The 13,394-nt window shown below is 47.0% G+C and overlaps 1 protein-coding gene across 1 annotated transcript in view; it reads left to right on the forward strand.

Moving 5' to 3' along the window:
* Window positions 1-13,394, forward strand: part of PTGR1 (prostaglandin reductase 1) — a 316,150-nt gene that overhangs the window by 296,263 nt on the left and 6,493 nt on the right. Inside the window, exon 9 of the mRNA XM_069630845.1 lies at window positions 31-149. Within this exon, the coding sequence (XP_069486946.1) occupies window positions 31-149 (119 nt within the window). The remainder of the gene's footprint in view (window positions 1-30; window positions 150-13,394) is intronic.

Here is a 13,394-nt window from a genome sequence, read left to right on the forward strand (position 1 = left end):
CCAATACTTCTGTGTATTTGCTCTATTCAGGCCCATACGTCCAGTTCCCTTTAGTGGCCAAAGAACTGCGCATGGAAGGATTCCTCGTCCATCGCTGGAAAAAGAGATATGACGAAGGCTTGAGGCAGCTAATTACCTGGGTTTTGGAGGTGAGTCTGCTTTGCACACACCCGTGAAGAGAGCGCGCCAGTTAAGGACGGTTCATTTAGCAGCATCCCATTGATTGAAGGATGTATTTCTGTTCTAAGTAGACCTGACACAATACATGGAATCAATTTCAAGTTTAAAATGTGTTTATTTGGTCATTTTTCCGCATTTTAAAGACCGAACACAAAAAAGACTTATTTATTTTGGCCGTGTTTGTGTCGGTTTTAAAATGGCAAAATATGACACATTCCCTCTTTCCCTGCCCGACCCTCTCCCACTCGTTTATTTCTAAATGGAGGGGGGTTTAACGGCCCTGAATCCCCCCTTTTCCCTACCCCCTTCCCAGCACAACACACACACTGATTACACGCACGCTTACACACACAGCTCCTCTTCACTTACCCGACACTCACGCGCTGTGCCGCACGCTCGTGTGCAGCTGGGGGTGTGACAGTTCGATTTAGAAAGGCCAAAGAGAGGTCTTTATAAATGGATATTTTTTTTTTTAAAGGTCTTTTGACCGAATACCGTTTATTTTGCTGCTCGTGACCATACAAAAGATTAAGGGGAAAAACATAATATGTATGTAACCATCAAGTTATGTTAGCAAATACTTAAAGACTTTTGTATTTAGTAAGATATAGCCCCTGGTTATATGTTTGCCGGTAGTACTGTCGGGGAAACTGCACCTTGTCTCCGCCACCCAATATCCTGGTAGTACCGGGGATATTCTGGGTGGCAGAGTGCTGGTAAGTTCCCGTTCCCATGGAGTTCCACAGGAATCCATGGGGTGGGGTTTATTGGATCACCGGTAGATACAGGCATTTGTTGGCTGGTAGGAGCCTGAACTCCCGGCAGGTCAGGCCTGCCAGGGAGATCCGTGGCCCCCACTGGCAAACTGGAAGTATGCTAGTCCGGCAAAAATGCCAGAGCCGGAATTACCATCATTTTTACCATACCAGCGCACTTGTAATGAGTTAAATGGTTCCCTACGGAACATAGTGAGAGCTGCTTCTCGTACATTTCTATCTCCATATTAAAGAAATGTGGGTTTTATAAGTGAACTAATATATATTTTTGAACGTGTCTATCTGTCCCCCATAGAAATGTAGGGGTGCCAAAGGGGTACAACTAGGGCAACGTTTTACGGGGCATCTAATCGTGTGCCTGAAAGTTGCTACAGTGGTGCCCCTGGTGTATTAAATTACAACAAATGCGTGTTTTGCCCCATTTCATGTTGCAAAAGTAGCACCCCTAGTGGATAAACCTAGAACTGATGTTCATTTTGCTAAACAAAAGACCATAACAGAAGCAAAATTGCAAAATTAAACAACCATAATAAAAGCAACGAGCCAAAGAACATTTGGGCAATTAATGACACTCTAAGTACATATTCTGAGTAACAAAAACTGTAATTTAATCATGACACCAGAGAGACCGTCCACTTTTGGAGACACCAGAGTAGAGGTTAACCAGATACCAGCTGATGGAGCCAGACAAACAGCACAAATACAGCAGGAAACCCCACAACCAAGGCAAACCAGACATCAGCGGAAACAAACAAGCAAGAGCCATGTAAGATCCTGCACTGATGTATTGCCCAATAGACATACCCTTTTTCCATACAGAATCTTTTCCAAAGCACCCAATAGGCTTTCAAGTGCAAGTGTCCAAGCTTAAAAGTCAGAATATCGAGTCACTGCTTATTCCTAAATGTCTGCTATATATTGCTGTGATGTAACCATATTCTGTAAGGAATACCTTCAATATTGTTCGCTTGGAGGTTGGTCCCTGAAAGTTTTCTCTTGCTTAGGTCAGCCTCTGCTCTCAAGCAGTGGAAAGTAGCACAGCAATGCCACCATCTCTGGGATAGAGAGGAACCAATAAATAAGGACTCTGGGTTTTCCTATTGATGGGGTATCCTGGGTTGCCGAAGGGCAGGTGGTGCTTCATACAAATTAAATAATAAAATTAATAAAGGTACTGTTAACATCCTTGTCACAGTGCAATACTGGTGTTCCCTGGTGCAGTACCCTATGAATGCTCTCTTATCTTTAATACAACTTTTTGGAGGAGGCTGTGAACCTTTAAGGGCCATTTCGTTTAATAAAATTCAACGGATCCATCGAAATGTAATGTTAGGATTAGGGGTTATATTAGGGTTAGGGTTGGGGCTAGGGTTATCTTAAGGGTAACATTAAGGTTAGCATAAGGGTAACATTAGGGTTAGCATAAGGGTTACATTAGGGTTAGGGATAGGGTTAGATTAAGGGTTATATTAGGGTTAGGGCTATCTTAAGGGTTACATTCAGGTTAGGGTTGTGGCTAGGGTTAGATTAAGGGTTACATAAGGGTTATTTTAAGGATTACATTAGGGTTAGGGGCTAGGGTTAGTTTAAGGGTTACCTTAGAGTTAAGGATAGGGTTAGATTAAGGGTTATATTAGGGTTAGGGTTGGGGATAGGGTTATCTTAAGGGTTACATTAGGGTTAGGGTTGGGGCTAGCGTTAGATTAATGGTTACATTAGGGTTAGCATAAGGGTTACACTAGGGTTAGGGGCTAGGGTTAGTTTAAGGGTTACATTAGGGTTAGGGATAGGGTTAGATTAAGGGATGTATAAGGGTTCGGGTTGGGGCTAGGGTTAGCTTAAGGGTTACATTAGGGCCAGGGTTAGGGTTGGGGGGCGGGCGTGGGGGTTGGGGACGCCTGGGGGGGAACCCGCCAATACTTAAAAACATTAGAAGGCGCTGGCCAGTGCTGAAATTTCAGCACTCGACAGCACCATGTAACGTTTTAAAGTTACAAAAAAGGCATGGAAATGCTACTTTTTTAACATGTAAAAGTGCATTTCCATTGAAACCAGTCCATGTATATTGTCGATGGACTGGATTAGATGGAATTGCACTTTTACATGTAAAATATAGGTTGTCGATGCTTTGGCAGACAATGGTTTGTATTAGATGCTTTAGTATGTTGATGGTTTATTTTCGATGCTATCACTATAAACCCTTAGAGCGAAACTTAAAACTGACAGGTTAACAACTAATGAGACCAAATCCTATAAGAAAGCAGCATTGCAAGTTCCGGGACATGGCAGTGCCACTGTAGAGTTGGTCCATAAAGCAAGTGGTTATTATCCCAGGGCAATGGAAGGGAAGTGGGTCTGAATTCCCAGAAGGCCAATCCGGCAATGTCTCGCTGGTCCATATGGAGTTCTGGGACGTGGCAGCTTCACAGGTGTCCCAATGAAATGTACTCTTAGATTTGAATCATACTGCCCAGGCCACAGTGATATTTAGCACATCATGCTCCTATGCATTAGCACCATTCCTGATGATGGGAATGTTTTTGGCTACACTGATTTTTAGGCAGAGGTAATCTCGCACGAGAAGTGCTCTTTTTTTTGCACGTGTTTACAAAGGTGTTGGTTTACGGAGGTTGCGAACATGTTTCATCCTTGTACAATGCCACCTTTCCTTCCTTTTACATTTCTGCTTATCTCCTTTATTTCCTTTCTTCTCCCTTCCTTTCCACTGCCCTTCCTCTCCGTCCTTTCTTTTCTTCTCTTTTCTTTCTATTTTTCTTTAGTTTTAAAGAAGGGAAGAGAAAGGTAGGTTGAAAGGCAGAAAAAGCTCCTCTGACAAATGTGACCCAGTGGTTGGTTGATTGGAGGCTTTTGAGTATTTGACATAAAATATCCTCCTAAAAAATAAAGCTGTGCAAAATAAGAGCCATGAAACATGCATGTTATATGTGGAGTGCTGAATTTGCATCTGCTCTAATTTACTGCAAGAGAATTCTCAGAAATGTGCTAATTCCTCTCTACCCTAGAGATCCCAAGCACTTTTGCTGGACTCTTGGACTTTTCAATTTCCAACCTGGAGAGAGTGAGACCTTTTTCCCATTCTCATGTATTTTACTGTGATTTGAACATAGTGTTTCTTTTGGTTTTGGAGTATGACAAACTCCATAGGCATCATATTTGCATTGTGACACACAGCACTTTCAATGCAGTGGCACAGGGAAGTCTTTCAGATTTCCCGAAGGTTTAAATACCTTCTCTTGGTGAAACTACCGTTTCCAAGAGCAGTAAAGTGAAATTGACTTTACTTACAATTTGTAACTTTCTAGACTCAGCACAAACTATCTTACCATAGGGGGCTGTAGGGGTTATTTAGTATCCCCTTTGTCTAGTTTCTCGTTTAACATTTTTATGTTACCCTTCCTACAATTAATGGCTGGTAGCAGTGGTTTACTTTTTACTACCATTGTGTGTTTTTATAGCGGGCTCCGTTCGCAGCTACAGTGAAGCACCCATGGGTGCCCATTTTGTCAAAATGGCCCAGTCTTCTTTTTTCGCCATTTCTTGCTGCAAAGGTCCTTCTCTTCTTGAGATTTACTCTGCCTGCCAAACCAGGTTTGGTACCTTTGTTTGCTTTGTCTTTGGCGGGATTCGCGAGTGAAGCCCGCCTCTGGCTCCAGCATGTCTGGCAGGGGCAGGAAGTGAGGGAGGTGCCCGAAACCCAATCCCCTTGGTTGCAGGAATGCTCCCAAAGGTGATTGGCACAGCCACCCTGCTGTGTGATTGACAGCTAGGCTGGAATGAATGGGAGAAACTTGCAGAAAAAAGGCAAGGCTTTTCGGCTTGGAAGGCAGAGTCGACCACTGGACGAAGGAATCCGAAGAAGAACTTGGAAGAGACACCTGCTGCAACTCCTGGACCGTTGGTTTGCCTGGTGAAGCCCTGCTGCTGTGCTGACTGTCCCATTACAGTATAGGAGTCCCCAGAAGTCCTCCCTCTTCTCCCCAAGACTCAGACCCAGGAACAACAGGATCTACAGAGCTGCACAGGAACAGAAGCCAGCTGGAACCATTTCTTCTAACCAAATGTACTGAGCACTTCCCTCTTGTTGTAGCCTTACTTGATCTCATTTGAGACTTGTCTTGGTTGCTTCTGTAGAGTTGCTTGCATCTTCTCTACCGCTCACAAGCCTCCTAGCTTATGGCCCTATGTTGTGTGTACTTTTTCTACAAAGACTTCTAAAACATTGTGCAAGACTTTTACTTAGCTGCAAGAAGTGCTTCAGTTCACCTAGACTTTTGCCCAATTGACATTGGCTGACCTGGCTCCCTGACTGACTCTTCTCTCCTCTGCTTGTGTCTTACCTTCCCTCTAGGAAAGAGTTAATTTACTTTGCATTGGGGGTTCAAAAGTACTTACCTGCTACAGAATATTTGTTTGAACTCTTGTTTTATTATGAAATCTCTTTGCTTTAACACTCATCCTAGTATTGCTCTAAATGTACCAGTGATATATTAATGTCGACAGTGTCCTACCTATTTAAGTCACCTGAGGGTGTAGGAAGTGCCTGTGGGTATTTGCTGATTTAGAGAAACTAAGAGTGTGTATTCTGGAGTGTATTTGGGTGTTACTATTATATTGCCCCTTATGAAGAAGGCTTATTCAATGACTGTTAAATAAACTAATAATTGTTTAAACAAGAAATCTTGAGTGTAAGTGTTTATTTGGATACTTGTCACTGTGAATCTCTGTGTAACCACCCTACTGTTCACATTGAGATACGCATGGCTGCTCAGCCACACTACCAACATGTGTAGTCCAGACTTATACCAAAGGTTGGGTTCCTGTTGCCAGGAGGTCAAGGTTGTTGTAGTGCACCCAAAGAGTACTGCTCCAAATCTTGCCTAACATTTACCACCACCTAAAGAAAGCTCCTCCAAAAATACTGTTTGTGAACCTGCCCTTACTCTCTTCTGTCAGAGCGCCCCATGAAAGACCACAGGCCCATCGCCCACCCCTGCACCCACCAAGCTTTCCAGTTCCTTTGACTGTGCAGAACGAGACACCAAGGCACCTTGTGCATTGCTGAACTTCAGTGTAGGATTCGGAAGGTGGGTATACTATAGCAATTATTAATATTACCATACAAAACACAGATAGGCAAATGGCAAAGACTAAGGGCCTATTATGGCCCTACCGGTCTGGTAAAAAAGGGCCGGCATTTACATATATTGGCACTTTACCGGACCAGCAGTAATGACGGTGGGGGTAACCTGACTTGCCTCCAGACAAAAGCTGGAGGTAACTAGGGCCCCCAATGGCATAAAACAGCAGGTATTTTTGAAAATACCAGCAGACCGTCATGGAATGGAATGGGGATTTACTAGTGCTTCCGCCGCCTGTAATATCCTGGTATTACTGGGATATCAGGTGGCAGAAACGGTAGGTGCGTTCGCCGGTATCCTGTCAGATTTACTGCCAGGATACTAGCAAACTTGGAATGAGGCCCTAAGTGCAGTTACCAACTATCAATATTTGTCCATGTTCACACCTGAGTTTTTCACCAGACATATGAGAGTATGTGCTTCTATGGGAAGCCCTGTGAAGCACACAACTCCTGGAAAGACATCCTTCTGGTTTTTGCAGGCTATTTCCTAGTGTTTGTGCTGCATTAAAGAAAAGATTTCTCCTTGAGAGAAGTGAACCTACAGGGTCCGTTTGACAGCTGGCTAAAAACCAATGGGCCGGAAAAAATTACATTAGAAATCCACTCTCCAAGCTCCACCGGACCAGCACTCTCCACTCAGCGTTTCAAAGAATGGGCTTTCAGCTCACTGTATGTAGGAAACAGACTGCGTCTATAGGTAACGAGGAGCAAAGATTGACTCAATTTGAAGACAATCGACCAAGCAAACTTAAAATGAACATAGCAAATGAGAGATCCAGTTTGTTGGCTTCTAACCCGAAGACAAGTTCTAAGACGACCACTGCAGTGCTATAGAATGTATCCTGGAAATACTAATGTGATCCACCCCCAAGAGCAACTTTCGAAACACCAATTGGGTTTTGTGGAACACTCAAGGCTTTAACTCCTTGTCAAATTCGAGTGGTCTATCATTGCTATTATCAAGTGATGTTTTTATACAAGAGACTTGGCTACTTGATGGTTTTCAGATTGATGGTTATAATGTCTTGTGCATGTCTGCTAATCCTACCCAGCCAATGAGCATACATAATCCGGAATGCGAGAGTAGAAGAATACTCATTATAAAAGTGTGTGCCCCCCCCCGGGAATGAGAAAACACACACACACACACACACACACACACACACCAACACACACCAACGCACACACACACCAACACACACACCAACACACACACCAACACACACACACCAACACACACACACACACCAACACACACAAACACACACACCAACACACACAAACACACACATATATATATATATATATATATATATATATATATATATATATTTCTGAGGCTTGTGGAATCTGCTTAGATCACATGCTGTGCATAGGCCGACATCTAGTGGAAGCTGCGGAGTATTACAGTTTGTTTTTCGAAACTCGAAAATGGGCGTCGACACAGGCGTGCCAGTAATACTATCCCTAGTGTGACGTCCACTGTACCCAAGATCCCTCACGCATCTAGGATCCTCAGATTGTTTTTTTCCGCCATACTGGTCGGAAGCATCTTGCGGAGTCCCCTGGCCTTAGCCATACTTTTGCTAATAATTGAAATTTATAATTCTTTATTGACATCCTTCCCCACCCCAACGTCGACCCTCCACACTCGACGACGGCTGGAGAAGACATCGACCGTCGGCTGCTGCACGACGGATCTGGGCCTCGGAAGGCCGCTGGCCTCGGCCCGGGCCTAGTAGGCCGCTGGCCTCGGCCCTGCAAGTAGGGAGAGTGGGGGGTGGTACATACTCTTCACTCTTGGTATATAAGTACACTTATATATTTCCTACACTTACCAGCCCGCTGCCTCAAGGTGCGTATGGAGGGTACCCCTTTCCAATTCTGCCCCAAGTGCAACCGCAAATACCCTTGGGTCGACAGGCACGCCACGTGCAATCTCTGCTTGCCGAGGGACCACCCCGAAGCGAACTGCAGAGCGTGTAGTAGGTTTAAACCTAAGACACTTAAGGACCGTTCGACAAAGCGTTGGGCCCACCACGCCAGGCAGGCGGCCATGGCAGCGGAGGGCGCCTTCAGCGATGGCAGCGACGCTGTACTTTCGGACGGCGAGGGCATTACGGCGTCGAAAGACAGCCGAGCGCAGGTCCCCGACCTCGGAAGGTCGTCCGGCAGGGCGGCTATGGGGAAGACCCCCGGCGACGCAAGCGCTACACACCCTACAAACACTAAGCACACTAAGTCCAACCGAACCTCGACTACGTCGACTTCTCAGAAAGAGGCACAGATAGAACGGTCCGACTCGGTGTCCTCTGGGCGCTCTCGATCGAGATCGCCTCATGACGCAAGGCAATCATCCACTCTTGCCAAGAGTGCCTCGCTCCCTAGACTAACGGAAGTTCGATCGTCGGAGTACGAAGACGACTTCCACCCCCAGGCCGCGCTCCAAGAGACGGAGCCCGCAGTTAACACCAGCGAGGCCCCACGCTCGAAAAACACAGATACCTCTCCCGATCCTCGACGCCATGCGTCGAAAGTCTCTGGGGCCTCCAAGGGACAGGGAAAACATTTTTCCACGCACGGGGAGGGGGGAAACAGCGGAAAGCACATTCTTCCACTCCTGTAAGACCATCCTTCCCCCCTAAGCAGACAGACAAATACAAGTCTACTGAGAGATCAACATCCAGCAAGGGTACCCTTGATAAGTCCCCTAAATTGCCTACTAAAGTCATCCCCTGTTCCAAAGAATGGTCCAGTGAAGACATAGACAGGGTCATGTCAAGGATGTCTTCCTTGGCTGATTTTTACGACAAGAATCCAGAGCATTTCCTCTCGTATGACCCTCAGGGGGCCACACCCTCAGGTTCCACTGATCCTATCCCCCTAAGTAAAAAGGCCCGGTTCGAAAGACCTGAACCCTTCGAGGTGCAGCCTTACTCTACTCCATCCTCTACTCCACACCCCAGGTACCAAGGAGAGCCTTTCCCTGAGGGGGACCAGGAGTTTGAAATTATGGAGGAACAAACCGGGACGGAATACTAGGCGGATGATGAGGACCAGGAGGAGGGAGAAGATGAGCAGGAAATTTACAGAGTAGATTCCCCGGTAGAGAACGAAGCCCCAGTTACCGACTCACCAGTCGATAACCAGCCCCTCCTTAATGAGGTTCTCGCTCGCGCGGCAGAACATTTTCACATCGACACCCACGGTGTACAGGAGGAAAGGGACTTTGCAGAAGAGTTGGTGGGAGAGAGGAGGCCGGTCGCTCAGACCATCCCTATCCTTAAATCCATCCAACGAAGAATAGATCCGTCCCTGGTGAACCCAAACCTCACCAGAGCAGTCAACCCCAGGGTCGAAAAACTTTTCCGGGCAGCCCAGTCTGACCCTCTCTATATAAGAGGACATCTTAAACCAGACTCCCTATTTGTTACCAACACTCGGAAGAGGGCTGGAACACCCTTATCTTCGTCAGAAGCTCCTCCCGACAAGGAGAGCAAGAAACTTTACGGGTTTGGCAGGAAGGTAGCCTCAACGTCCGCCTACCAAGCAAGGATTGCTAACTCCACCACCCTGTTGGCCAGCTACAACTGCCATCAATGGGAAGAGGTTGCGGCACTCATAGCCTCTGCTCCTGAACCGTTAAAGGGCCAATTGGCTCGGATCTCGGCAGAAGGGAGAGCCGTGTCTGGTTGCATATTGAAAGCAACTTTCGAAGCCGCGGACAACGCAGGGAGATTGATAGCAGAAGGTACTGTTATCAAAAGACATGCGTGGTTACGGCAGTCGGGGTTCAAAACAGAAACTCAGGCTTCATTAATAGACAAGCCGGTGGAACCCGATCTATTGTTTGGGAAAGCGGTCGAAGACGCACTGAAAAACGCCAAGGACGAATACGAAACACTGAAATCCCTTGGCCAACTAACCAACAAACCCCCTAACCAGAGGGGGAACAGTAATTTTCGTCGCCCACGCGGCCAAAATTCACAAAGAGGCAACTATGCCCAGGGACAGGGTACACAGTGGAACAACAGCCAGCAGTCTACCCAAAGTTACGGCAGGGGTAACAAGAGAGGTCGTGGGAGAGGCAGAGGCAGCCCCAACAAGGGAGGTGGCACACCTCCACCAAAGCAGTGACGCTCAGTTCAGGGTCCCTTCTCACGCAACCCCAGTAGGGGGACGCATTTCCAACTTCACCCAGGCTTGGGAAGGGATCACCTCAGACAGATGGGTGCTGTCAACAGTGTCCACAGGATATTGTATAGAATTACTGCAGCGTCCCCGGAACCATCCTCCACGACAAAAGATACACTCCTTAGAACATCAGAAGATCCTTCTCAAGGAGATCGCCATTCTGCTAGAAAAGGACGCGATAGAACTCGTCCCAGGACACCAGGTAAACAAGGGTATCTATTCAACTTACTTCCTTGTGCCAAAGAAAGATTTGACAATGCGCCCAGTATTGGACTTACGGCCTGCCAACAAGTATTTCAAGCCCCAAAAATTCCCTATGACCACGCTACAAGAGGTAATCCCCCTCCTAAAAAAGGGGGATTACATGGCAACCTTGGATATGAAAGATGCTTATTTTCATATTTCCATGCTCCCGGCGCACAGAAAGTACTTGCGCTTCAAGGTGGACAGTCGCCACTACCAATTCAAGGTACTGCCCTTCGGGATAGCTTCAGCACCAAGGGTGTTCACCAAGGTACTGGCGGTGGCAGCTGCACACCTACGCAGGGAGGCAATCCCAGTGTACCCTTATCTGGACGACTGGCTCATAACGGGGGAAACCCCAGGAATTTGCAGGACAAACATTCAAAGGACTATCGACCTCCTCCACGAATTAGGCTTCTCAATCAACGAGAAGAAGTCAAGCCTGGTGCCAAGCACCTCAAAACAGTTCCTAGGAGCAATTCTAGATACTCAGAAAGGGTTGACCTTCCCTTCGGAAGAGAGAATTCGGAATATACTACTGCAAATTCCACATTATCAGTCCGGTCAACAAATAACGGTACGCAAAGCAATGCGGTTACTGGGCATGATGGCGTCATGCATTTACCTGGTCCCCCACGCGCGACTGCGCATGCGTCCCATGCAGGAATGGTTGGCCAAACAGTGGTCTCAGGCAAGTGGTCAGTGGGACGATCTAGTGGTCGTTTCGCCAACACTTGTACAAAGCCTACACTGGTGGACAAGGGAGAATCTCGCAAGGGGAAAACCCTTTTACGATCCCGAAGTACAGGCAGTGGTGACTACAGATGCATGCCTGACTGGGTGGGGAGCTCACCATCTCCACCACACAGCTCAGGGTCTCTGGTCTCACTCAGTAGCCAAGAACCACATCAACCTGCTAGAGCTTCTGGCGGTATTCCGAGCGCTTCGGGCGTTCGAGCCCCATCTACTAAACTTGTCGGTGCAGATCCGGACGGACAGCACAACAGCCATGTTCTATCTGAACAAGCAAGGAGGGACTTGTTCGCCAAATCTGTCCAAGCTTGCCCAGAAAATCTGGATATGGGCACTCAGACGGAACATCTTCCTGTCATCGCAACATGTTCCAGGGGAGCTCAATTCCCTAGCGGATGCTCTAAGCAGAGACTCCCTCCCAGAAGAACACGAATGGGTCCTTCACAGAGAGATCGTAGAAGATCTCTTCTCTCGGTGGGGTTTCCCCACTATAGACTTATTCGCCACAAGCGAAAACAAACAATGCCCAGGATTTGCATCCAGGTTCCCCCAGCCAGACTCCCAAGGGAACGCCCTGTGGATGAACTGGTCAGGGATGTTTGCGTACGCTTTTCCACCAACTCCTCTCATCAGGAAGGTGGTGTACAAGATGAACAAGGAATCGATGACGCTCATCCTAGTTGCTCCCATGTGGGCGAGACAACCATGGTTTCCACACCTACGCAGGATGGCGGTGTGCGAGCCCATCAAACTTCCAGCCTGGTACAACCTACTGTCCCAGCGACAAGGTCAAACAGTGCACCAGCAACCCAACTCAATGAACCTGGCAGCATGGCTCCTGAGGTCATAGAGTTTGGACATCTCAATTTACCACAGAGGTGTATGAACATCCTAAAAGAATCCAGGAAACCAAACACAAGGCACTGTTACTTTGACAAGTGGAAGAGATTCGTTATTTGGTGCCAGAATAAACAAATCAACCCTGTTGATTGCACTCCTTCCAACGTTGTGACATACATGCTCCACCTGCTGGATGCAGGATTGGTTTTTAACTCTCTGAAAGTACACCTGGCAGCCCTCTCGGCTTACACCACATCCCATAACAAGGTGTCGTGGTGGAAAGTACCAGTAGTTAAAGCCTTCATGGAAGGAGTAAAGAGACTTCACCCTCCTATTTCGAACCCACCGCCAGGATGGGACCTTAATGTGGTGTTAGCTAAGCTCATGGGCCCCCCTTTCGAACCCATGCATAAAAGTAGTCTCAAACACCTGACTTATAAAAACGGCCTTCTTAGTAGCCATTACCTCTATAAGAAGGGTCAGTGAAATTCAGGCTCTGTCAGTGCAGGATCCTTTCTTTAGTATCCACAAAGACAAACTGGTTTTACGCACACACCCTAGGTTCTCACCTAAATTTATATCAAAGTTCCATGTAAACCAGTCCATCGAGCTTCCGGCTTTCTTCCAGACCCCGCAAAGCTCGGCTGAGGTGAAACTACACACCCAAGATGTGCGTAGGGCGGTCCTCTACTATGTAAATAAAACCAGACCGCTAAGGAAAACAGATCAACTGTTTGTCTCCGTAGCTACAGGCAGAGAGGGAGATCGCGTCTCTAAAGGCGCTATCTCGAAGTGGATTATCAACTGTATACAGCCTTGTTACTCTCTTTCTGAAAAAACTCTGCCTTTTACGCCAAGGGCCCACTCTACTAGAGGCATTGGGGCCACTCTGGCTTTCATTGCAAATGTTCCCCTCGACACCATTTGCAAAGCAGCTACTTGGAGCTCTATTCACACTTTTACTCAGCATTACTGCATTGACACTCATTCCAAGACAGATACACAAGTGGGACAAGCGGTTCTAAAACACCTGTTTGCTCATGACCCTTCTCACATCCCACCTCCTCCTCCTTCTTCTGGTACTGCTCGCTAATCTATGCACAGCATGTGATCTAAGCAGATTCCACAAGCCTCAGAAGGGATACATTACTCACCGTAATCGTATTTCTGATGCTTGTATCTGCTTAGATTCACATGCGAACCACCCTTCCTCCCCTCCGAGAGAAGGCGCATGATTGCTTGAAGTC

This window comes from Ambystoma mexicanum, chromosome 6q (genome assembly GCF_040938575.1).
Source record: "Ambystoma mexicanum isolate Mex_15411 chromosome 6q, UKY_AmexF1_1, whole genome shotgun sequence".
NCBI lineage: Eukaryota > Metazoa > Chordata > Amphibia > Caudata > Ambystomatidae > Ambystoma > Ambystoma mexicanum.